This window comes from Vigna unguiculata, chromosome 9, assembly GCF_004118075.2.
Source record: "Vigna unguiculata cultivar IT97K-499-35 chromosome 9, ASM411807v1, whole genome shotgun sequence".
NCBI lineage: Eukaryota > Viridiplantae > Streptophyta > Magnoliopsida > Fabales > Fabaceae > Vigna > Vigna unguiculata.
The window spans coordinates 6,799,674-6,826,368 of NC_040287.1; the positions used below are offsets into that span (position 1 = coordinate 6,799,674).

The 26,695-nt window shown below is 35.8% G+C and overlaps 1 protein-coding gene across 1 annotated transcript in view; it reads left to right on the forward strand.

The window, feature by feature from the left end:
- The window catches only part of LOC114163158 (nuclear pore complex protein NUP205), a 33,546-nt gene that overhangs the window by 353 nt on the left and 6,498 nt on the right, over nucleotides 1-26,695 (forward strand). Inside the window, exons 2-30 of the mRNA XM_028047290.1 lie at nucleotides 57-152; nucleotides 2,928-3,002; nucleotides 3,371-3,475; nucleotides 3,572-3,682; nucleotides 4,252-4,411; nucleotides 4,540-4,625; nucleotides 6,707-6,829; nucleotides 6,924-7,151; nucleotides 8,301-8,390; nucleotides 9,155-9,304; nucleotides 9,602-9,718; nucleotides 9,809-10,015; nucleotides 10,409-10,510; nucleotides 10,644-10,787; nucleotides 13,085-13,215; nucleotides 13,314-13,433; nucleotides 13,688-13,811; nucleotides 19,446-19,643; nucleotides 20,313-20,431; nucleotides 20,540-20,690; nucleotides 20,791-20,903; nucleotides 20,982-21,063; nucleotides 21,183-21,269; nucleotides 21,356-21,433; nucleotides 22,265-22,468; nucleotides 25,314-25,406; nucleotides 25,531-25,635; nucleotides 25,766-25,936; nucleotides 26,551-26,606. Of these exons, the coding sequence (XP_027903091.1) occupies nucleotides 57-152; nucleotides 2,928-3,002; nucleotides 3,371-3,475; nucleotides 3,572-3,682; nucleotides 4,252-4,411; nucleotides 4,540-4,625; nucleotides 6,707-6,829; nucleotides 6,924-7,151; nucleotides 8,301-8,390; nucleotides 9,155-9,304; nucleotides 9,602-9,718; nucleotides 9,809-10,015; nucleotides 10,409-10,510; nucleotides 10,644-10,787; nucleotides 13,085-13,215; nucleotides 13,314-13,433; nucleotides 13,688-13,811; nucleotides 19,446-19,643; nucleotides 20,313-20,431; nucleotides 20,540-20,690; nucleotides 20,791-20,903; nucleotides 20,982-21,063; nucleotides 21,183-21,269; nucleotides 21,356-21,433; nucleotides 22,265-22,468; nucleotides 25,314-25,406; nucleotides 25,531-25,635; nucleotides 25,766-25,936; nucleotides 26,551-26,606 (3,626 nt within the window). The remainder of the gene's footprint in view (nucleotides 1-56; nucleotides 153-2,927; nucleotides 3,003-3,370; nucleotides 3,476-3,571; nucleotides 3,683-4,251; nucleotides 4,412-4,539; nucleotides 4,626-6,706; nucleotides 6,830-6,923; nucleotides 7,152-8,300; nucleotides 8,391-9,154; nucleotides 9,305-9,601; nucleotides 9,719-9,808; nucleotides 10,016-10,408; nucleotides 10,511-10,643; nucleotides 10,788-13,084; nucleotides 13,216-13,313; nucleotides 13,434-13,687; nucleotides 13,812-19,445; nucleotides 19,644-20,312; nucleotides 20,432-20,539; nucleotides 20,691-20,790; nucleotides 20,904-20,981; nucleotides 21,064-21,182; nucleotides 21,270-21,355; nucleotides 21,434-22,264; nucleotides 22,469-25,313; nucleotides 25,407-25,530; nucleotides 25,636-25,765; nucleotides 25,937-26,550; nucleotides 26,607-26,695) is intronic.

The window sequence follows — 26,695 nt, forward strand, 5'->3', positions numbered from 1 at the left end:
AAACTAAAATCAAAACTCTTTTGTTATACTTTTATTTTCTTGTGTCTGTTCTTTAGCCCCCAAAGCCCTCTGATCGAAGCCAAGTTCAGTCAAAGTCCGTTAGGCTTCCCGATTCTCCTCCTATTTCACTTGACGACCAGGATGTGCACATTGTAAGTTCCCATTCTGCACTTTTTCTGCGCTGCTCGCATTTAACATGGTTTGTGTTCAGTGATAGTCCGGGACTTGGATACAGTTTCGTTGCTTATGTTTTTCTATGAAGAAAATGTATATCTCGTTTATTCTATGAATAGAACGTTTTGGTTTGACCAAAATGCGAGGTGACTGAAACGGGAAGATAGTCAATTTCGTTACTTTAGTGGTGAAACTTTGATTGGGAAAACCAAATAAAAGACGTTAGAGCTAGGGATCATAGTGAAACCCCTTTGTCCACTTGTAATCTATACCTATTATGTTTGACCCTTGGCTTGCACAATGCTCACATTTGTGTTAAATATGATAAGTGATAATGGAAATCGAGCAATGGAAATTTTTACTGGCTTATGTTCCTGTGTAATGGAAATCGAACTACATATGTATGCGTGCATATATGAGCAGAAGACACCTCTGATTCCTTGGGGTAACATCATGGAGATTGATTTTCATTGGTGATAGAAAAATGATGACACAAATGAAATAGGAGTTGAATGATTGGAATCCCTTAGTGCTTTGGGTTTCTTGGATTTTGTCTATTTGAGCTTTTCATTGTTCTTAAATATCCCCTCTTGAAGCACTTGTTTGGTTCAAAGTTATTTCCTTCAAAATACTCGTTTTTTTTCTTGAATTTACTGGATTTTGGTAAGAAAATCAATTATTTCTATAAATACGTTGAATGAAATATGCACTAATTCTTTGGCAAGTCAAATTGGATTTTGAATGTCTATATTGATGAGGTCAATATAAAATTATTAAGGGAAGCGCTGTTCTTAAAGTCTAATATTTTCTACCAGCAACATGCAGCAATTTTTCTGATCTTATGCTTGAAGGTTCCAAGTAATTTTACTCTTTATGTTGATATCATGAGAAATTGTGTGCCATGACGAATCATGTTAAAAGGCAATAACACTTAGACCAAGTGGTGCCAAAACAAAAGAAAAAGAACCACGCCACAAGTAAGCCAACTTTTCAAATTGTAAGAAAAAGAAAAGTTTAATATGCTGAAAAATGCTAAAACGCTTACCTCAGAATAGAAGCGCAAATCAAAACTAAGAAAGTGCCTATTAGTTCAACTGATGGCTGATGTGTTTTTCTCCTCTGTTTTACTTAGCTTGAATTGTTGAATGACTCCTGCAGCCACTGTCTTTTAAATTTAATCATAGGGCTTTTATTCGCTTGGCCTTGCCAAATCCACCAGGAAGGTACCAATGGGGGCAGTGCATCTTCTATTATGAGGCACAACTGCACAAGCGCCTTGAATGAAAGGTGCGTGCCTCACCTAAGGGGAAGTACCTTAACCAGAAGAAGGGGCTGGACCCTTTTTTTGTCCTGACTTAGTGTATTAGGCTAACTTCACTGGATGTATTTATAATTACACATAGTTTTTTTATCTTTGTTGTATGGTATGTGTTTTGGTACTTTTCTCTTTTTAAGATCACTTTTTTGTATATTTAATTATTTAAAGTTCTGACTTGTTTTCTCTTTAAATTGCTAGTTGGGTACAATTCTATTATTTTCGGGATTTGTTGATGAAGTTTTACGATTTTATTAATATGATTCTTGCCACTAATGAGTAGCAATTCTGTTTATCTTGGTCATATGTAGAGGTGTCAATTTGGCCAATGGTCCATGGGCCAGTCCTAGCCCACTCCTTGCTAAGCTGCCTTTTGAAGGGGGCCCCAATGAGAAGGCCAAAAAAAAGCCCAAACCTCCAAAGTCCCCTCTCAAGTGGGTTAGGGCCAGGGTCATGGTGAGTTTGGCCCACTAAAATACTTTAACTAATTCTTAACAACAATATTTTGAGTTTGAGTCATAGATGGAGTCAAGTCATCTCGGCTTGACCCGGACAAAAGGTCGAGACTAGCTGATCGGGCTAGGCCGAAGCAAAGACCGAGACAAGCTGGCTTGGGCCGAAGGCCGAAATGTACCTTCCTGGGCCAATGGCCAAGACGAGCCAGAACAGTTTGGATAAACAGTGGAGAAAGGCCCGGTCGGGGTGACGAAAGACACGGGCCAACTCAGGTCAACGAATGAGACATGCCAGGCTAGGCCCACAGTTGATACGGACTGGCTCGAGTCGACGATTGAGACAGGCCGATAGTTGAGATAGGTCAGGCGGACAATCAAGACGGGGCAACTCGGGACCAGGGTTGAGATAGACTAGCTTGAGCCCATGATCAAGAAGGGCCAGTCTAGGCCCATGATCGTGACGAACCAGGATGACGACTCGCGACTGAGACGGGTTGGGCCAACGATCGAGATGGTTTGTACCGGGTCAACAGTCGAGACAGGCTGACAATTGAGACGGGTTGGCCTAGGTTCATGGTAGAGATGGGTTGGTTCAGGCCCACGCTTGAGACCGACCGATCTGACGACCAATATTTGTCGAGTCGGGCCGATTTACGAGACTAATGGTGCAAGGTCGATTCTTGAGACAGACAGGCCAACCCAATCCAAAATTTTAATAATATATTTAAGAAAATAATATATTTTTCATGTTTAAAAAGGAAGCCCATGGGCTGGCCCTATGGGCTTTTTGGCCCTATGGGTTTATTAATTGGGAGCTTTTTGGCCTTGTGGGTTTTTTTGGCCCCAACCCATGTGGGCTAGGACCAAGCCCTGTGGGCTGGGTCAAATTGACATCTCTAGTCATATGTGTGCACATTTTGTTTGGGGTCTTATTGCGGTTTTTATCTTTCCTTTTTCCTAACGACAGCTTATATGACATGTAGGCGCTCAAGTTGAGTGATGATCTCCATCTCAATGAAGTAGATTCTGTTCGTTTGCTTGTATCAGCTAATCAAGAGGTAGACTTCAACTTTTTATTTGCTTTATATACATTAACAGAGTTAATGGCACAAACAATGGATGGCCATATGATTTGGGTACATAAATTTTTTATTTTTATTGTTACCTGATTCATCATCATTTGCTATTGATTTTAAATTGTGGTTTTAGTAAAGAAAATAATTCATATAATTTTATTAAAATTAAGAACTGAGTGGAAATGTTGAAGGTGGTTTAGTTTAGAGATGAGTTAGTTTTAGTTGTGGTTATTTAGTGCATTTAATTTTCCTGGTTTTATGTTGGACTGAGAAACCATGATCCCATGAATGATATTGTCAATACATGTGCATCTTTTTTATTTAATTCTTTGCTTTGGTTTTATCTGTAGTGGGGCTTAATGGGAAGGGAACCACTGGAAATTTTACGGCTTGCGGCAGGACTCTGGTACACAGAGAGAAGAGATTTGATAACAGCCCTCCATTTGCTCTTAAGGGTATTTTTTTTCTGTTTAAGGAATCATTCAAGTTCATTTGGCCATTATTTAATTATTTATCTTGTGGTTAATACCTCTGTATTGTTTTCTTGGCAGGCTGTGGTGCTAGATCAGGGACTGCAAGATGATATATTGGTAGACATTCAGAAGTATCTAGAAGATCTTATCAGTTCTGGACTTAGGCAGCGGTTAATTTCTCTTATCAAGGTTTGATTTGTAATGAGTATTATTTAATGTTTTGTTCTGTAACTTCCAAGATTATATTCTGATTTATGGTAAAGCCTCTTAGAAGGTGGGTATTGTTTATTGCCACTTTCAAGGAGAGGCAAGCTATTGTCAGAGTTGACCAGATGTTCTTCATATAGTGGCTTTAACAGACTTTGCCTGAGTTGTGGCTTACATCTGTTAAAGCACTTAAAATTTAACATAATTGGTCGTAATAATTAATATTTATACATTTGTAGTGATTTGGTTTAAAAATACTTAAACATACTTTTTCATACTGTAACTAATTGAAGACATTTTTTGATGCACAAGTATGTGTCAGGTACGCTGGGGTTGATTACTATGTTAATTGTCTCTTGAAAGAAACATGATCGATAAACTATCTAATCTTATAAGCATAATAGGATTGCCAAGTTAACAACCAATGTGGTGGTTTATTTTCTTAATCTTGACTAGAGTATCTTATATATGATGCTATGTGAATATGTAACTTTTGGATTAACCTTAATTGTAAACATAGTTTTATATAAGAATTTGCTTTCTGAATGTAGGAACTCAATAGAGAAGAACCTTCTGGTTTGGGTGGTCTTCAGTGTGAGCGCTTTATTCTTGATTCAAGAGGTTCTCTTGTGGAGAGGCAGGCAGTGGTCTCTAGAGAGAGACTTATTCTTGGGCATTGCCTTGTCCTTTCTATTCTAGTTGTTCGGACAAGTATGTTTAGTGGTCTTTCTTGTCTGCTGAGGCTTTACTTGGTTTATTGTATTTTTGTGACAGATTATACTTCTTGAATACTTGATTAATATCATGAAAGAAAGTTCATCGACAATCTCTGTTTTCAGGTCCAAAGGATATAAAAGATATTTTTTCTGTTTTGAAAGATAATGCTTCTGAAGTTAGTGAGATCAATACCATTGTCAAACATCAGGTGCATTTCTATACTAGCCGAGCTCAATTTTATATGTTTGTTTTTTGGTAGAAGATTAGAGTTATGTTTTTAACTCATAATTTCTTTGGCATTAAAACTATCCAACCAATTTCTCATGGTAAGAAGTTGTTATTCAGGGTACAAATTTCATTCGTCTTCTTTTTGAGTTCTGTGCTGTATGATTAGGTTCACTGTCTGGCATGCTAGACCTCATATTGTTTGTTAGTGTTAACTTTATTTTGTCATTTCCAAGAATCATTTCCTTAGATGAAAGGTATAAATAGAGGCATGCTTTTTGCAGTTTTTCCAATATCCGTTACTAAAATGATGATAAATGTATTCAATGGTTGTTATCTTCATCTCTAAATCTATTTGGTGAAACTAATGATCTGAAAATGAAGAAATTTGTCAGCTTTTACTATAATTGAAAAAAAATTGATGCAGAGTTGAAAAAAGGATAGAAGGAAGAGAGGATATATGTAACTGAAGAAATCTAATCCAATGCTATTAAAATTTTTGTAAAGATCACATACTCATATGATACAATGGTTTTCTTGCCTAATCATGTTCAAGATTTGTTGCGGGACTGTTTTTCTGTAAGATTCTTAATGTGATCTACCTGATCCAAGGTCATGCAATCTCCGCGGACTTGATCTTCCTCTGGATTTTAAGTGAATCCCATTTAACCTGACCCTGTTTCTCATCTCAGCCTTAACTATTGCTTGATTTGTCTCTATCATAATATAACAGGGATCTTCTTATTGTCGTCTTTGTCTAACACTCTTGAAGCTTTTGCTTGCTTATTCTGACATAAGTACTACTCCTAGTTTCTTCTTATTGTCTTCTGCTGTCGCACTTTTATCTTTGTTGTGGATTATGAACATATTATCTGTCTGATTTTGTCTCTCATTCTTTGTGATAGGAAACTCCTTTTATGCTTTGATTTATCGTGGTTGTAACTTGAATTCATCCATTTTTTGCCTAGAGGCTGTTATGAAATACCAGCATAATTTGTAAAATACAAGCTTACTTTCCTACAATTACATACACTAGTTTTACTTATTTGTATTTATTACATTATGTTATATGATATATATATATATCACGTATGCATATATAGGGATAGATAAATAGATAGATAAAGGGCATATGAGGTTTGGTGTAGATATTTTTGAGAACTATTTTTCCCCTAAAACTTCCTCTAAAATTTTTATATTATTTCTGTGAATAAACTAGTCAAACCACCAATACCCTAACTGCATTCTCAAAACCAACCACGTTTATTAACCTTTTAAATATATATATATATATATATATATATATATATATATATATATATATGTTAAAATACTTGAATGGTGTATTTTAATATTATTTATTCATGGTTATGAAATTAACATATAGTTATCAAGAATCCCTGATCTGCAGTGTCTTAACTCATAATATCAAGTTATGCATAAGTCACGGTTGGAAAATTAAGTAGTTATACATATTAATGAGTACAAGGAAACTTACCCATATAAATCCATGGATTTTTTTTTTTTTGGTTTTACTTTAGTTCAGTTTGTCTTTTGCGTTATTTATATCACCTTTTCACATGCATATCTGTATGTATAATTTTCCTATTTCAGTCTTATTGTTATCCTTAAAATTATGATCTTTCATCCGATCCTGTGTAAGATCTTTATTTTGACAACATTGATTTCAAAATATACTAATTGAGCCAGCAGATTGCTTAACTTGGTACAAACTTTTTTCCCCTTAAATTAAAAAACAAAAAAATGCCCTTGCTATGTGTCTAATTCATCATTCAAATATTTTGTATTTTGTTCAGAATCAGCAGTTAGATTGGTGATGTAAAAATGAGTAACTTTTTTTTTTGTGTATTTTTATTTCATAATTTTTATGAGAATGATAAGTTTGATTTTTGAAAAGGTTAAAATTGAATATTTTGAGAGATACATGCTTGTACTTCAGTTGCAAGATGCACTTTTTTTTCTATTCTGTCCGACTTGACTCTCTTTGCTCATAAACTTTTCCTCATGTGTTTCTCTCTTATAATTTTCACTTTGTTATTGCAGATTACCTTCTGTCTTCTGTTTGCCCTTGTCATTGCGTTTGTTTCAGATGGTTTGAGTACAGTGCCCGATAAAGCATCTGTCCTTTCTTCTAATACTTCCTTCAAGCACGAATTTCATGAGCTTGTAAGATAAAAGATAATTGCTGTTTTCTCTGTACTAATTGTTTACAATATCTAATATGAAAATGGAATAATTTGAAGTTTTTTAATGCTTTAAGCTAATGGCTGCTGGAAATGATCCAATTGTTGAGGGATTTGTTGGTGGCGTAAGGCTTGCTTGGGCGGTACATTTAATGTTGATACAAGATGGTGCTGTAACAAGAGAGACAATTTCAAGTGGGTCATCAAACGAACTGGGTTATCTTAGTCAATGCTTGGAAGTCATTTTCTCAAATAATGTTTTTCAGTTTTTACTTGATAAAGTTCTTCGTACTGCTGCCTACCAGGTATATTTCTATGCTATTTTTTATTTTTGTTTTCACTTTTTGATACAAAATATATTCATTGAGAGGGCAAGGTATTCTTCATGTGGTAAAAAGGGAAAATAAAACAACACGTGAAAAGTGAAGAGAAGAATGGAGCAAAGCTTTTTCTCAATCTTTCTGTATATTTGTTAATAAAATACTTATAAAAGTAAATTTGCTTTAATTTCCAAAAGACTAGCACTTCAATTATCTAAATGGAAAGTCTTTTTCTCCACTGTATATTATCTTGAGTTATACGTAGTTTTTTTTTTCTTTTAGGAAAAAAATGTTCACTCTTTCCTCAAGCACATAATAATATTTTTTTTTCAGTTTTCAAATTTCAATGTTATTATAGTATTTTTATTTCTACTATTTTTTTTTTGGAGGGAGGAGAAAAAAATCAGAACTGCAAAATGTTATTGATTCTTTTGTCAAGGATATGTTGCAAAAGACATCAATTCCTATTCTTTTACTGGTTGTTAATCCTAATTAACTTATGGAACATATCAAAGAGAAACATGAGGAAATATCAAAATCTATTCTTAGAGTTCATTTGAGATACTCCAAAATATTTTTAAGACGCTGTTTATATTATGAGCTATTTGACGGAGTTGTTGAAAATAATAGACTCAAGATTAAGAGAAATATATGTTTTTGGAGGTCTTGAAAGATCCCTCTTATGATCTTCTATTTATATTGATAGAAATCTGATACAATGAGAAGATGAAAGATCAAAAGACTGCATTAGACTACTAGGTACGATACTAGGTACAACTCATAGTTACAACAGGAAGTAATTCCCAACACAACTGCTTCCTACTCTAAATTTGAATACTTGTTCTAACAAATACTTATGTGTCAATATTATAATATATGTGCCAATATTGATTATTCATATTGTGATCTTTGTGAGGGTGTAGATCACCCTTTGGAAAGTTATCCCGGATGAGATTGTTTCTTTGAATTCTTTTTTGTTTTGTCTTCTATGCACCAAAATGTTAAGGTTCTCTAGGAGTATACTACAAGTCATTCTAGCTTTTGGAATTTCTGCAATATCACTTAATTGGATTTCTGTATTTATTGTAACTTTTCATGGATCATGAATATTAAAGTCTGCTTGTTATCTTACAGACGGAAGATGAAGATATGGTCTACATGTACAATGCTTATCTGCACAAACTGATTACCTGCTTTTTGTCTAACCCTCTAGCAAGAGACAAGGTCAATTAATTTTTCTATCTGTACTTATGAACCAGCATATTTTTGGTTGACTGAGTACACAAATTTTTGTAGGATTTCGTTTTGGTTCTCAAGCCACTTGATCATTGTTAACTACTGTTTTTAAGCCTCTTATCTCTTGTATAGCAGTTGAATCATGAAATTATTGTCTGATATGTCATGATTATAGGTTTTGTTATTTCTAACTTCATTATTTATATTTGCCTTGTTCTTTTTGTACCCGTGTATATACTTACAATATTTTGGTTGTATTTTAGTTCCATTAAAAATAAGTTGAATTTGACATTTAAAGTTGTTTTTTCTTTTCTCATTTTTCTTTGGATGATTCCTCATTTTTTTTACCTAGTTTCGATATAATGACAATGTAAGGTCCCATAGATCACTTTCCAATTCTTTTCAGGTTTTGAATGTGATGGTTAGGAAATCCGGATGGTGACTGTATATGTTCTCTTGGCCTGAATATTACTGGACAGCACCTGCATCTTTTAGCTCTTTCATATTTTTTTCTCTCTTTCCAATCATAGTTTAATTTACTCTTTCCTTTCATATTTTTTTCTCTCTATCTTTGTCTAGTTCTTTTTGTGCATTGAATTTGTTTTAAATTTTTTCAATTGTAAATACATGTGGCTGAAGATTTTGTTTGGATAGTTATTGCAAAATATATTTTTATCCACACTGGTGTATCTTTTTATATTCAGAATATTTAGTTCTGTACTTATCTTTTTGAATATTATACATTTTTGCAGATAAAAGAAACGAAGGAGCGATCTATGAGTGTGCTTAGTCCATACCGAGTTGTTGGATCTCATGATTTTGCACAAGACACTAATTCTAGTTCTCTTAATGGCCCTTTGCCATTTAATTCAATCTTGGACTTTGTGAGCGATATTTATCAGGTCAGTTTGACCAAATGGTAACAAAACATGAAATTTTTCTTTTCCTGTGAGCAATCAGTGCAGGTTTGTAATAGATCTGGCGATTTATTTTTGTTGATGACAGTTTAGATGTTCCTTTTCCCTGATAACACTACTATATATTTCTTTAGAAAAAAAGTCTGTTCAAGCTGTGGTTGTATGTTTATATAGGGTTTGGATGCATTGTTGTATTAGGCTTATCAGATTAAAGTAATGTGCTTGTCTGATTTTTAAGGCTTTTCTTTTCAATCATGACCTTTAATGTTGTCAAGTTATCAGAAAGAACCAGAACTCTTGTCTGGCAATGATGTATTGTGGACATTTGCAAATTTTGCTGGAGAGGACCATACAAATTTCCAAACGCTTGTGGCATTCCTGAATATGCTGAGCACCTTGGTGAGGATAAAGTTTTTTACTATCTATGGTGTCTTAGGTTTTCTTTTCAACCATTCTTATATGACATAATTTTGGGAAACTGCTTTCTAGGCTTGCAGTCAAGAAGGTGCTTCAAAGGTTTATGAGTTGCTGCAAGGTAAAGCATTTCGCTCAATTGGATGGAGCACTTTATTTGAATGCTTAACAATTTATGACGAGAAATTCAAACAGTCTCTTCAAACTGCTGGAGCTATGTGGCCTGAAATTCAGGAGGGGGATGCTAAAGCGCTTGTGGCATACTTAAATGTTCTGAAGAAGGTTCAAGTTTATCTATTTTCTTGTGTCAGCTTAGCTTATATTGAATCCCTTAGACGCCCAAACTTGTCCTTGCCAAAATAGAAGTTAATAAATTATGTTTTTGTCCAAATGTTATGTATGATAATGAATTGTTTGTTATTCTGTTAGTGGTAAGTTAGTTAATAGACAGCTGTAAATGTATCTTTTTATTGAATTTGTTATCTCTAGCACAGTATATAAGTGTTCTTCTCTGTAAATCCTAGTAAGAAGGGAAAAGTATTCAATAAAAGGTCCTTGGTTCAAGTTATTTTATGTGCCGTGTCTAACATTTCATTGTTGCATGGGACTTTCCCCTTGTAGTTTTATTCAATTGAAAGGACCAACATCTTTACTATGCGTTTGTTGTATATACAGGTTGTAGAAAATGGGAATCCAACAGAAAGGAGAACCTGGTTTCCTGATATTGAACCACTATTTAAGCTTCTTAGTTACGAAAATGTGCCTCCTTATCTTAAGGTAAATGGCTGTATCATGATGTTCTTACAAGAAAATTAAAATATAATTAGGTTCTTGATTTTGTTTAGAGCTTGTACTTCCAATGGAAGTGTTTGAACGGTTTATTTTCTAAAGAGAATACTTTTTGATGTAGGGTGCTCTGAGGAATGCAATAGCCACATTTATTCAGGTTTCTCCAATACTGAAAGATAGCATCTGGACCTACCTTGAACAATATGATCTGCCAGTAGTTGTTGGGCCTGATATCCAGAACAGTTCACAATCTATGGGTACTCAGGTTGGTATATCTGATTGATGAAGAATTAATCTCTAATCACCATCTTAGAATTTTTTCCTTCTAAACTATGAGAACCAACTGTTCTAGAAAGTATGGGTTTGTTTGAAATGTTAGTTTGGATAAAAATGTTCTTTTTCTATTCAGTATTCTTACAAATTTTTTTAAGATATTTAGATGTTACATTTTTTTTGCTGGCTTCCTCATAGATTAAGTTTGTTAATATCTGTTAGTTATTATGTTAGTAAGTTAGTTATAGATATTAGATTCTTTGTTGGGCTTAGATATAGAAATATTGAGGCAGATCGTCTGTAATAATAATTAGGGAATATTAGGGAAATTGAGAGATGGATAACCTTTTCATTTCTTAGAAAATTTGGGTCTTTGGGCACTGGTGGGTGTAGTTCCATGATGTTCCTGCCACGTGTTCTATTCCATACATGATGGGCCGTCAGGCCCAACTTCCACCAAACCCAAATGGGCCATATTGAATCCTTATTGAACTAAAGACTGTTATGCATGAGGCACCGAGCTTTTAGCCCTTCTTCCAGTACTATGCAGTTTGTTCTCCAAAATGGCCCGGCTGTTCTGTGAGTGGATGCCTTATTTATGTTTAAGGCTATAGTTTCAATGGCATAATGAAGTTCTATTCTGTCTCTTTAAAATTTTCTCTATTGTTATTCATTGGATAACCACGGATAATTTTAGTAGACCTTGCTGCACCATCAGTTCTTTTTAAGGTCTTGATGCTTTCATTGCGCAATGTCTGCCTCCTAAGAATAGAACTAAAGATATGGAAGAACCCTCCAGCCAGTTAGGAATGAACTCACAGGTACAATACAACTAATGATATGGAAGAAGCACTCTGACCAATTAAGAATAAACTGACCGAACTTCAAACTCAACTTGAATATGAACAGCTTAGTGATAGCTGTCATGCTAGGATACAACAATCAACATATTCTTGCCATGAAGCCTTTCAGTCTGTCCTAAGATTTTCATGGCCACCTCACTGAATCCAAACCCTTTCTACCACAGGACTCATCACTTTGGGACCCGCATCCATGGAACCCTTAACCACGCAAACCATGCCTTTCTCCACCCTTTCCACCACTACTTCCCTCTACAACCAACACTCTGCCCCCATTTCCCACCATCAACACCAATAATCACCACATGGTGACACCTATACTTTTCTGGGCCCCACAACCTTTTCCTTGTTCTCCATTAACACAGTAATCAAACGACACTCTTGAAAATGCTACAATTAGATAGTTGTAGGATAATCTATATTAAGTTTTTTTTTAGTACTTATTTTGAAATTTTCCGACATCGATAACACTGTTTCTAAGATGATCAAGTTCCTTCGTATAGTCTTTTGTTCGATGCATTGATAAATAACACAAAACAAAGACAATATGTTTGGCAAAAGAATCAAGAAACACAAATCGAATTCAAATGGGATGTGAGTGGGCTCTGTTAGAGCTAGGCAGGTAGGCTACGTCTGTTGATACTAGAGGTGGCATGTTGACCTTGTTTCTGTGATTATGACTGGACTAAAGTCTATTATGCATGAGAGGTAATGTGCATAACCCTTTTTTTGGTACACTGTAGTGAGTTTCCCTAAATGAGCCAGTTGATTTCGGAGTGGATGCCCTATTCATGGTTAAGGCTACCATTTGAAGGACACGTTGAAGTTATATCTCTTTAAAAAAAATATGTTGTTATTCATAGGGTAACCCTAGTGTATGTACCCAGTGCGATAGTCAGTTATTCCTATCTGCACATTTGAGAGTTCCTCTAAATTGTTTATAGTAAAGATACCAAGTTTTTATCAAAAGAGCTCGACAAAGAGAACAGTTTGTTTCATAGGAAATAAACTTTTCCAAACAAGTGTCAAAAGTTTAAAATGGTAAGGGTTTGTATGCTAAGAAGCACCTATAAAAAAGTATTGTAAAACAAGGAATGGTTTTTCTTATATTTGTTAACCGGGATGACCTAGTGGGTCTTGAGGTTTATTGGTATATTGAAAAGCCAGAATTGTTTTGTACTCTTATTCTTTTACTGTTTTGCTTTACATTTTTGTTTGAACTGTAGTTCTGTAAACTAACCACAAAATATATTGAAAAATTAATTATATACTAGGCTCATCCTTTTCTTTTAATTTTATCTGACTTGTTATCGCTATCATTTTATTCATATGTTTCTTCCATTTCCCCTTATATTTCTCCTGTTTTTTGTCATCACAATCATGTACTTTCTCTTTCTCTCATGAGAAAATGAACTTGTGAATATGACAGGTTTATGACATGCGATTTGAATTGAATGAAATTGAAGCAAGGAGAGAACAATATCCTTCAACAATATCTTTCCTTAATTTGATAAATGCTCTTATTGCAGAAGAAAGTGATTTGTCTGACAGAGGGCGGAGGTACTGTATACACTGTGTATTTCAAATTTGAGTGAATTTTATATTCATGTTTTTTTCTTGGTCGTGCACTTGATGTCTGAAAACTATTTGTTTTTCAGATTTATTGGAATCTTTAGGTTCATCTATGATCATGTTTTTGGACCATTTCCTCAAAGAGCCTATGCAGATCCTTGTGAAAAGTGGCAGTTGGTTGGTGCCTGCCTTAAACATTTTCACATGTGAGTGATTCTGTTTTCTTGTTTCTAGAAATAATTGGAATATATCTCTTTTGTTTATTTGATATGGTTGTATTGATTGTTGGATCTATTGGTTTTTGTTACTCAGTTATTTGAGTTGTATTGAGACGCCAACATAACTTTTTTGTCTTTAATTTGTTTGAAACTGATCTCTGTAATGAAAAACTATGAGCAAGCTATGGTATATACTCTTGATTATAGATTTAGAATGTTATTTGATGAACACAAATTGGCAGGGTATTGAGCATGTATGGCATCAAGGATGAGGATTATGAGGGTGTAGTTGATCAGTCACGACTTACAGCAACTAAAGAATCATCATCACTTCAGACACAGCTCCCAGTCCTTGAGTTGCTCAAAGTATGTGCTCTTCGTTCTCTTGTTATGGCGTGTTAAACATATGGGCAATGTCTGTGTTGAGATGTAGTATTTTTATTTATCATGTATGGGATCCTTTCTTTAGGGTTAGGGGTTAGGACTGGGCCTTGACCCTTTGTATTCTACTTACTATCTTCTTATATAAACAGTAGTAAAACAGTAACAGTGAGATGTTTTTTCACTGTTTCATTTATCTGAAATCTCTTCAAGATGGTATCAAGAGCCAGAACATGAGTCTGGTTCGTCTTCACTGTTTGTCACAGTGACTGTCATCGTCCGCCGTCTTCCGCAACTGTCCGCCGCGGCCGTCCGCCGCGCCGTCCGCCGTCGCCGCCGTCGCCGCCGGCGAGTATACTCCGGCGAAGTCAGGGTTAGGTGCGCCTCGAGGAGCGCAACCCATCCCCGCAAGTCACGTCCCCGGAAACCTCCGCACGCGCCGCCACGCTCCGCTTCTCTCCGGCGACCTTCACGCGCGTGTACACCACGCGCCGCCTTCCCGGCGCCGGAATCGCGCCGCGCCACCGTCGTTCGTCTCGCCGGAGCCTCCTGGTCTTATATCTGCTCTTGGTTCTCTGTTTCGGTGACCATATCTTGACCCTAGGGTTTCTTCTCAAAAGTTAAGTTTTTTTTTAATGGCTTCTACGGGTGGAATGTCTCCCTCTCTATCAGCTACTCCTATTATTACCTCTGCGAAACTGAACTGGAAAAATTACTCCTCTTGGTCAGCTTCGGTGGAGTTGTGGTTTCTTGGTCAAGGTTATCATGATCATCTTGAAAAAGAGGTCTCTAATATTTCAGAGGAAGAGAAACCTAAGTGGCAGAAATTGGATTTTCAGTTGTGTGCTGTTTTATGGCAATCAGTTGAGCAAGAGGTCTTAGACATTTTGAGACCTTACAAGACATGCTTCTCTTTTTGGAAAAGGGCACAAGATATTTTTGCTAACGACATTCAACGCCTCTTTGATGCAACTCAAAGAGTAGCCTCACTCAAACAAATCAATCATGATATGGTTTCTCATATCGGAAAGGCTAGGGCTGCAGTAGAAGAATTGAAGAGTTTTTTTGTGGCTGATTCATTAGAAGATATCAACAAAAAACTTGATAAGTTTTACATGGTCTTAATTCTGAGGAGCCTACACTCAACTTTTGATCATGTGCGTGATCAAGTTTTAGCCGGTGATCAAATCCCTTCGATGGACAACTTAGTTACTAGACTTCTTCGTGTACCTACATTGGTCAAAGATGAAAGTTCAACTGATGTTTTTGAAACATCAGCAATGGTAGCACCACGAGGAAGAGGAGGAGGTCGGAGCAACCGTGGAGGACGTGGTGGTCGAAGTGGGCGTCCTCAATGCTCATATTGTAATAGAATGGGCCATACCCAAGACAAGTGTTATTCCTTACATGGTTTTCCCGATAAAGCTGCTCATGTGTCCAAGTCTGATCATTCAGAATCTAGAATTTCTGATGAAGAGTACCAAGAATTCTTGAGGTACAAATCTGAGAAATCCAACAATCCTGGCCCATCCTCTTCAATGTCAACTGCATGCATCTCTCAATCTGTGGAAGGTCTTAGTCCATGGATTCTTGACTCAGAAATCCAACAATCCTGGCCCATCCTCTTCAATGTCAACTGCATGCATCTCTCAATCTGTGGAAGGTCTTAGTCCATGGATTCTTGACTCAGGTGCCTCAGATCATGTCTCTGGTAACATTTCCTCATTTTCCTCCATTTCCTCTCCCAAAAGTCCTCATTTTATTACTGTTGCAAGTGGATCCAAAGTGGCATCTCAAGGAATTGGCAAAGTTTCTTTATCACCTTCACTAAATTTAAACTCTGTTTTGTACATTCCTCATTGTCCTTACAATTTAATCTCTTTGAGTCAATTGACTCGTTCCTTAAATTGTTCTGTAACCTTTACTGCTAATTCCTTTGCTATACAGGAACATGGTACGGGTCGTCTGATTGGAGAAGGACATGAGTCACGGGGACTTTATTTCCTAAAACCAAGCTCCTCAGTATCTTGTTTTGCAACTTCATCCCCAAAACTTTTGCATGATCGTTTAGGTCACCCAAATTTGTCTAAGTTGAAGATGATGGTTCCGAGTCTCCAACACATTCAAGCCTTAGATTGTGAATCGTGTCAGTTAGGAAAGCATGTTAGATCTTCCTTCCCTAAAAAGTCTGAGACACGATGTAATTTTGCTTTTTCTACTGTTCATTCTGATGTTTGGGGACCAAGTCGTGTCACTTCTTTTGGTTTTAACTATTTTGTAACGTTCATTGATGAATTCTCTCGATGTACTTGGGTTTATCTAATGAAAGAAAGATCGGAACTTTTATCCATATTTGTGTCCTTCTTTAATGAAATTAAGAACCAATTTGGGAAGACAATTAAAATTCTCAGAAGTGATAATGCTAAGGAATATTTTTCTGCTGCGTTTTCCTCATTTTTATCTTCCCAAGGAATTTTACATCAGTCAACATGTCCTCATACTCCACAACAAAATGGCATAGCCGAAAGAAAGAATAGACACCTTATCGAAACTGCACGCTCTCTCATGTTGAATACCAATGTTCCTATTCATCATTGGGGAGATGCAGTCCTCACTGCTTGTTTTCTAATCAATAGGATGCCTTCTTCTTCTATTGAAAATAAAATTCCTCACTCGATAATTTTTCCAAATGATCCTTTGTATCGTGTTTCTCCACGTGTGTTTGGATGTACTTGTTTTGTTCATAATGTCTCTCCAGGTCTTGATAAACTTTCTGCAAAGGCTATTAAGTGTGTCTTTTTGGGATATTCTCGCCTTCAGAAAGGGTATAAATGTTATTCTCCCTCAACCAAAAGGTATTATATGTCTGCTGATGTTACATTCTTTGAGGACACACCTTTTTTCTTGTCCTCCATGGAGGAGAGTTCATCTATTCAACAAGTCCTTCCTTTACCATCCTGTGATCCCTTGGTTCTTCCTGAAACTCAACCTCAAAATGCCAATGACATTGTTCAACCACCTCTTCTCACATATCAGCGTCGCACTCCAGTGACTCCTTCCTTGCCTGAAGACCCCTGTGACTCAAATCCTTCTCCACCAGATTCTCGAATCATGGATCCTTCATCCTCTTCATCTTCTCTTGACTCCGATCACACTTGGCCTATTGCCCTTCGGAAAGGTACTCGCTCTACTCGTAATCCACATCCTATTTATAACTTTTTGAGTTATCATCGTTTGTCTCCTCCATATTTCTCTTTTGTTTCCTCCTTGTCTACCATTAAGGTTCCTAAGAATGTTGATGAGGCACTTGGTCATCCTGGATGGAGACAAGCCATGATTGATGAAATGCAGGCACTTGAACACAGTGGGACTTGGGAACTTGTCTCTCTTCCTCCTGGTAAGAAGTCTGTGGGCTGTAGATGGGTCTACGCTATTAAGGTTGGTCCGACTGGCGCTGTAGACCGACTCAAAGCCCGTCTCGTCGCTAAGGGGTATACTCAGGTTTACGGTCTTGACTATTGTGATACTTTTTCTCCTGTGGCTAAAATAAGTTCTGTTCGTCTTTTCCTTGCTATGGCTGCCATTCGCCAATGGCCTCTGTATCAGTTGGACATTAAAAATGCCTTTCTTCATGGTGATCTGGAAGAGGAGATATACATGGAGCAACCTCCTGGGTTTGTTGCTCAGGGGGAGTCTGGGTTAGTTTGTAAGTTGCATCGTTCTCTCTATGGCTTGAAGCAATCTCCTCGAGCTTGGTTTGGTAAATTTAGTCGTGTTGTGCAAAATTTTGGATTGAAACGTTGTGAAGCGGATCATTCAGTATTTTATGGTCATACTTCTCCTGACAAATGTGTTTATCTTATGGTTTATGTTGATGATATTGTTATCACAGGAAATGATATCACTAGAATTGCTCAATTGAAGAACCATTTGTTTAGCCACTTTCAGACCAAAGATTTGGGTCGTCTTAAATATTTTCTTGGTATTGAAGTGGCGCAATCAAAAGAAGGTGTCATCATTGCACAGAGAAAATATGCTCTTGATATTTTGGAAGAAACAGGTCTGACAAATTGCAAGCCCATTGATAGCCCTATGGACTCAAATCAAAAATTAACAAGAGATCAAAGTGAACTTTTCTCAGATCCAGAGAGGTATAGAAGGTTGGTTGGAAAACTCATCTACCTTACTATAACAAGACCTGATCTTTCTTATCCAGTGGGAGTTGTTAGTCAATTTATGCAAAATCCCCACATTGATCATTGGAATGCTGTGATTCGCATTCTCAGATATGTAAAAGGGAACCCAGGACAAGGATTGTTGTATGAGAACAAGGGAAGTACTCAAGTTGAAGCGTATTGTGATGCAGATTGGGCTGGTTGTCCAATTGATAGAAGATCTACCACAGGGTATTGTGTATTCCTTGGAGGGAACCTTGTATCTTGGAAAAGTAAGAAACAAAGTGTTGTTGCTCGATCTAGTGCAGAGGCGGAATATCGATCTATGGCTCTAGCTACATGTGAACTAGTATGGATTAAACAACTCCTTCAAGAGTTGAAATTTTGTGAAAATGAGCAGATGAAGTTATATTGTGACAACCAAGCAGCCCTTCACATTGCCTCCAATCCGGTGTTTCATGAGAGAACAAAGCATATAGAAATTGATTGTCATTTTGTTAGAGAGAAATTACTATCCAAGGATCTTGTTACAGAGTTTGTCGGCTCTAATGAACAACTTGCAGACATTCTGACTAAATCTTTAAGAGGGCCTAGAATTCAATTTATATGTTCCAAGCTTGGAGCATATGATCTATATGCTCCAGCTTGAGGGGGAGTGTTGAGATGTAGTATTTTTATTTATCATGTATGGGATCCTTTCTTTAGGGTTAGGGGTTAGGACTGGGCCTTGACCCTTTGTATTCTACTTACTATCTTCTTATATAAACAGTAGTAAAACAGTAACAGTGAGATGTTTTTTCACTGTTTCATTTATCTGAAATCTCTTCAAGAGTCTGTAATGTTTTTATTCTAATGTATCAGAATATTGTATATTGCATTGCATGATCTGTACAATAGAAATTGAAAAAATGAGAGAAAATAGATTGATGAAAAAGAATTATTACTTTTAAATTTATGTTATATTATAAGTGGTATAGAAAATACCCATTATATTGGGTGAGATATCTAACCAACTATCTAACTAACTGAAAGACATTTTTCTTACAGCTGTTACACTAACAAATTTAGAGCAGTTATAGCTAACTAATACAAAACTCAACATACATATTGGCTATCTAAGATTACTAAAAAGGAAGAAAATAAGGAATACAAATTTAAAACTGAAGAATGACTGAATAATATCTCAAGACTGATGATTATCATCCTGGATTTTGGATTTGTTAGCTGTATGTTATATTATAACGAGTCTCATGATAGATCAATACTTGTGTAGTTATGATTTTTGAGCAACTATCAGCCGTGCAAATTTACTGGCTATTGGGAGTTTTATAGCTTTCAATATTAAAAATTCAGCAAATGTAGTATTGATACAAATTATTGTGCTGTTGGGAATTTCATGCCTTTAATTTTACCAGTTGATATGGAATAATTTGATATGTTTCAGGATTTCATGAGTGGAAAAACTGCCTTTCGGAACATAATGAGTATTCTTCTTCCAGGGGTGAATTCCGTTATTGCTGAACGTAGCAGTCAATTATATGGGAAGCTTTTAGAGAATGCAGTGCAGCTTTCCCTTGAAATTATAATCCTTGTCTTTGATAAAGATTTACTTCTTTCTGATTATTGGCTTCCTCTATACCAGGTAACTCAATTTTCTAAATAGTACCCATCAAATTGTTTTCACAAGTGTGTGCATGAGTAAGAGAAAGAGAGAAGAATTGAATTTTTAAAGCTCTTGGATCAAGTTTTTCCCTGTTTTTACTATGAATAAGAACAAATGAGACACACTGAAAGATCCATGGTGCAAGAGATAATTAGTTGTAGGAAAGTTGTGATAGAAAGAGGAAGTAACATCCGTAGGACTTACAACACCTGCATTCTAACACTTGCGGTAGCTGGTTACTCAGATACAGCTTCTCAACAAGAGGCTTTCCTTTCTAACAACACACACAAACACTCGTGCGGGAGTTGTATGTATGTATTGATAGATTGATTTAAAGTTGCATGTTTCATCGTCTTCTCTTGTTTGAGTTTCTCAATTTACTGATAGTGTGTGGAGTCAAGGTGATCTGGTTCACTATCTATACATGATTTTGTATTTTTCTATTGAATTATTAACATTCTTTTTGTGGTGTCAATAGCTTTTAAAGGTTTGGTTGGGACATTGGTCCTATAGGATGCTGTTATTTCGAAGTGATACTAACCGTTTACTTTGTTTAAATGTAAATCAAATATCTTTTCTACTGGTAAGCTATGTATGTAGCTTCATAGTTTAAATATATCTTATCCTTTATTGATAATCTTTATGCAGCCATTGGATATTATACTCTCCCATGATCATAATCAAATAGTGGCCTTGTTGGAGTATGTCAGATATGATTTTCAGCCAAAAGTTCAGCAATCCTCCATTAAAATCATGAGTATTTTAAGGCATTTGAATACCTTTCCATTTTCTTTTTTTCAATTTGTAATTTTTTATGTTCTTCTGCTGTTCTGAATATCATTACTTAATCTGTATTTTGTTTTTTTGAGTGACAGCTCCCGCATGGTTGGGCTTGTTCAACTATTGCTAAAATGCAATGCTTCAAACAGCTTGATAGAAGACTATGCAGCGTGCCTTGAGTTACGGTCAGAAGAGTTTCAAAATCTTGAAAATAGCAGTGATGATCCAGGCATTCTTATTATGCAAGTTAGTCCTCATTACTATCAACTTTTTGTTTTGTTTCCTCTTTCCTAGTGTATAATCTTCCTAAAATGGTTTTTGTTTGCATCTGCCTTCTATGTTTCAGCTTCTAATTGACAATATCAGCCGGCCAGCTCCAAATATCACTCATTTGCTACTTAAATTTGATCTAGATACACCTATTGAACGAACAGTTTTACAGCCTAAATTTTATTACAGGTTTTTGTCTACTATTTCATGGTGCTTAATATCTTGATTGTGGAGAATGTAACTTTTCCCTTATAATATTATTTGCAGTTGCTTGAAGGTTATTCTTGATATTCTGGAAGAGCTTTTGAAGCCCAATGTTAATGCATTACTTCACGAGTTTTGTTTTCAGGTCAGATGTTATTTATCTAATGCACTATATATCTAATATAAGGGAGAGTTGGAATTTTTACATCTTCCCCAGTATTTGTGATTTTTTCTAAAAGGATTCTGACTTTTTGATTGATGCAGCTCCTTTATGAACTGTGTGTAGATCCGGTAACATGTGTACCAACAATGGATCTGTTGTCAAATAAAAAGTACCAATTCTTTGTTAAGGTTAACATTCTGTTTGATTTATTTGATTACCTTTTTTCGCTCTAGTTGTTTATGATTATTGCTCAAACTTCCTTGCTAAAATGCAGCACCTTGATACAATTGGGATAGCTCCGCTTCCTAAAAGGAATAATAACCAGTCACTTCGTAACAGTTCACTTCATCAGGTTTTCCATTGTACTTTCTCCTTCAAATCATCTGTAAATTTAGAATTCTCTCAAAACTTATAGGATGCTGCCAATTGTTGTAAAAAAGTTTCAAACTGTGTGTTCAAACAAAAAGTGGCTGTTGTGTAGTAGTGAGAATAACAAGTGAGTTTTTCAAAACTAGATCAGCACAAGACAAACTCATTTGAACAGAACTATATGTGCTGGACATACCTTTTGGATTCTATGTTATAATTCATACATTGATAAACACTTTCAATCTATTTATAGAATTGTATATGTTTTGAATGTATTGTGTGTCTAATGCAGACCACACAATATGTATTTTATATTATTGAATAGAATCAATTACAATAAAGACACTTAATAATTAGGAATCAATCGTACTAATTTCCAAGATTATATAACGATTGATTTTCTAGAAATATGTAATAGCTGATTATATTCTAACCCTCCCCCTCAAGCTGGGGCATATATGTCATAGGCCACAAGCTTATAACAACTGATTATATTCTTTCATCGAAGACCGGGTTTGATGCAATGTGAACTGGAACTTGATTGTCACAAATAAGCTTTGTCTCATGGATGTCCCCTATTTTTAGTTGTAGTAGTAGTTGCCTAAGTCACAAGCTCACAAATGGCTGCTGTGATGCATCTTCATTGAACACATTATGCACTTGTTGTTTCTTATTGACATTTCTGTTGTCTATTTAATATTTTTTTTTAATGATATTAATTTCTGGGAAGGAATAGAATTGAAGTATGTCAATTGTACAGTGTGCCTGTAAAGGTTGGATTTGATATAGGTGTTTTGTTTCATTGCGTTCCCAGAGAGCGTGGCTCTTGAAACTCTTAGCTGTTGAACTACACGCTGGTGATGTTAGTAGCTCCAATCATAGAGAAGCGTGTCAGACAATCCTCTCTTATCTTTTTTCACATGGTATCAAGGACATTGGTGGGGGCCAGGCCATGTATCCATTTTTGCATCATGATACTTCTCAAAATGCTGCTCTAGGAACTGTCAGCAAGAGTAAGGTACTGATAGTTACATGCTTCATTGTTCCCTTGATATTATGTGCTAACATATCACATCACATGCATGTCTTGGATTCTTTATTGTTTATTACAATTCGCTTGATTTTATGGGCTAACATATCTGTGAACTTTATTGTTGGGTTCTTCAGTTTTTGTGATAGGCTCATAAGATTATTTTTCTTGTTGCTGGTGGATGTAGGGAATCATATTGACAAATTCGTGAAATTCAATTATGTCAATTATGGCATAACTTGAGAAGAATTATGAGAGTTAAATGGTGAATGAGCGGGGCAGAACAGAGGATAATCGAAACATCTTGGCTTAGTGATAGTTAAAGGGTCATCATGGCTCGATATAGATGAATTTAATGATATAGAAAATAGGGAGGGTCAAATTAGACTATTGAAAACCAATGTAAAATTCATGTACAGCCCAAACATGGATCATTTGCGACAAATTGTATGTATGAACATGGTAGGTTGTTACATGAATATAACACCTTTTATGTCTTGAGAATAATGTTAAATAAGCTAGATCCATTAAGCCAATGCTTGGATGTAGTGTTAAATGGGCTTGGTACGTCACGTTTTTCTTGGATAGTTTGGGTAAATAAGCTAGATCAAATGTTCTCGATTAAGTTTGATACATGGAGTATTGGTTTTTTGACGGGGAAGCCATTAGATGTGGTGAACATGATTCAGAACGGGATTAACATCACTTGTCTTTGCCAAACTAAATTAGGTTGGAGAAAAAACTAATGTGCTTGACTCTATTATTTAAACTTTGGTTTACAGGAAAAGTTACATCAAAGAATGCATGAGTATTATTTCGGTTAAGAATTTGAAATGGAGTATTGTGAATTTAAAATGGATCGGGGACAAAGTTGTAAATGTGTTGGAGAGAAAACTAATGTCCTCACACTGCAGGATCTAAACATTGGTACACAGGAAAAGATGGATGGCAGAAGAACGTGAGTGTTATTGTGGATACGAATTGAAAGGAAAGGATGGTCATTGTAAAAGGATCAAGGACAAAATTGTGTCTTGAAAGTTAATTAGTGCAGGGATATTATCAATATTCATCCGTGCATATATGCATCACAGGTAGGATGAAAACCACTTTTGAAAGGCATGCTTTGGGAAGGTTTTGAGGGTTTGCTCAAAGTATTCTAAATTAGGAGGGATAGTATTGATTTCAAAATGTGACATGATTTTATGATTATGAATACTTAGAGAGAGGAGAACATTCAAGAAGGATTCTGCTAAAAGAAGTAAATTCTGATTTATTGATGGGTCTATAACAAAAAGGTCTTTATCTTTTACAAGATTGACGAAAAAGTATTGACGATTAGATTGAAACTTGCTGGTGTTTTTTTATTGATTGGAATAACATATAATTGAGTGTCTTGAAAAGTGTGGTGGAATGGAAGGGTGGTCGCATATCTTATATTTAGGTTTTACATGAAGACATGTATAAGTGGATAGTTAGTAGGGTGAGAACTACTAGTGGAAAGGTTAACTTGCCTACCTGGATAGGTTTATGTTCTCAGCCTTGAGTGTGTCTTTATATAAGTATTTGTTGAATGAACAAATCAAAGACAGATACAAGATTGTATCTTTATCGCTGAGGTGGAACTTTGTGAAAAAACATTAGGATCTAAAGATTTTGGCTTTAGTACTGTAGTAGTAGCACAGAGTCGGTGTATTACTATTTAAGAAAGAAATAAGGTGAGTTGGAGGTAAAGATTTGAAAAAAATTGTCATGTTAGGTTATATTTATAAATTAATATTTTTTCTTACGATGTAAATTCTTACAAGTTTACAGAGTTCCCATGAGTTTTATAATCTTGGTTGATGTTGGACTTTGAAGGGTCATAAATGGGAAAAGAAAGTAGTGTTGGGGAGTCTCAAATTGCTTACCTTAAGTCTTGGAGTGTGGAATGTTTGTTGGGCATCTTCACTTAATACCAATTGGTTTTAAGTTGAATTCTAACATGGTATCATATCCATTCAGGTTCTATCCTAATCAACTTTGTTGGGTCTGTTGTCACCCATTATCACCCATTATCAGGTTCCCCCTAGTCTCAAGCTTGAGATGTCTATTCCTTGGCAGGAGGAGGTATGATGAAGAGCTCACACAGATTAGAGTCAAGGCCAAATTATTGTATAAGTGGATGCAAATTCTACTTTCTAAGATATATTAAATCCTATAACTTATCTGGTAATCACCTACTAGTAGGCTCGCTTGATTCGACAGGTATTTGTGGAGGATGAGTGTTAGAAAGTCTCATATTAGTTTTGTGAGGTTGACTAGGACTTAAATTCTATTTCCTAAGATGGTATTAGATTCTATAACTTATTTGGTAATTACATACTAGTAGGTTTGCTTGATTCGACGGTGTCAACAACCAAAATTGTCAACAGGTATCTGTCTTACGTAGAAACTGCTGAGACCTGGCTGCTAACCAATTGTCACATAGTTTACTGATAGAAATTGAATGTAACGAGTTCCACATGGTTTGTGTGAATGCATTCTACCAGTTCTAATTGACACATCTTTATAATGACCCAAATTACCAAAGTCTTGTCACTTTTTTATCAGTCTTCTAAGTCCCCTAATCAAATTGACAAGACATAGTATTTAGGAAGTTGCACTAATTTACTCCTAACCTTGGCGATATTTCCCACGTAGTCTATTACGAGTCTGTGTACATATTGTGCATTCTACATTGTAAGGAATGAGAGATTATTTTCATTAAGAAATTCTTTGTAAATTATACTATTCTTCATTTTAAACTCCATCTTATACTTTCTTGCTAAATTCAGCGATTTTCTTTGAAATTCAGGTATTTGAATTGCTTGAAATCATCCAGTTTAGATGTCCAGATTCCACTACTAAGCTCTCAGATATTGTGGCTGGTATGAAATATGACTTGCCGGTGAGATACTAGTTCTTAAAACACAGTAAATCTATATTTTATGTATTTTAAGTATGGTAAGAATCCAGATGATATTTTACATTTTCATCTCGTTCTTGCCTGCCTTTGGGTGAACATTATTTAGGCAGAAGACATACTTGGAAATTCTGGAAATGATGGTGTGTACTATTATTCTGAGAGAGGTGACCGGCTAATTGACCTGGCTGCTTTCCACGACAAACTTTGGCAGGTTGATCTATTGTCCACTTATTAAATATTGATAATTTGTTATTGAAAATATTATCTTTAATCTTTATCCTGGGATTGTAGTTTTTCTTTAATAATTTTTTTATGAAGTTTAATTTGTTTTCTTGTTGCAGAAATACAATTCAGCTTACACCCAGGCAAGCAACATTGGAAATGAAGTTGAGCTAAGTAATGTTCGTGAGACAATTCAACAGTTGCTGAGATGGGGGTGGAAATACAATAAAAATCTTGAGGAACAAGCTGCACAACTTCATATGTTGACAGCCTGGTCTCAGATTGTTGAGGTCAGATCTTTCCATTTCGATTTCTCCATTTTTATTTTCCAATTTGCTCGTGCTTCCTTCTGTCTCAGTGCTCTTCTTTCCCTCTTCCACATCCTCAAACTGTTGCCTACAAACCCTTCTTCTTTTGCATCCTTCATAAAACCCATCTTTCTCTTGCCTGCAAATACTTCCACTTTTTTCAACAGCAGCAATCTGTGCCATGCTCACCTTCAACTGGATGACATTCAGCCCAAGTGAATTAGCATCTCTACCATTACATGTAGCCCAAGCCAATTGGCACCACAAACTGTAACGAACCCCACCATTGATCCTCCTTTCCTCTCTGGCTTTGTTTTATCTTTTCTCTCTCATGTTGCGGCTAGGACATGTGGTGGTGGGCATTGTGGAGGAGTGTGAGGAACAATGACAAAGTAAGGCAGTTGAGGGGGAACATAAGCTGACTAGGACAAATTAGAAAAAACTGAAGAAAATGAATGAAAATTTTTGGCCATTGAATTTTTAATGAGTTAATCAATAGCTATAAATTGCTTTCAAACAGTGGGAGTCCTAATTCACATTTCCAACCTCGGTAGTCTTATTATGTACATTCTCTAACATTGTGCTATTTTGTTAAGGTGTCTGCTTCTAGAAGATTAATAATGATTGAAGATCGAACTGAAATTCTTTTTCAGTGAGTTGCTACACTTTAGTGAAAAAGCAAAAGCTTTAACTTGTCATTGTTGATTTTCTCATTATTGGTGCAATTTATGTAACTGCTAA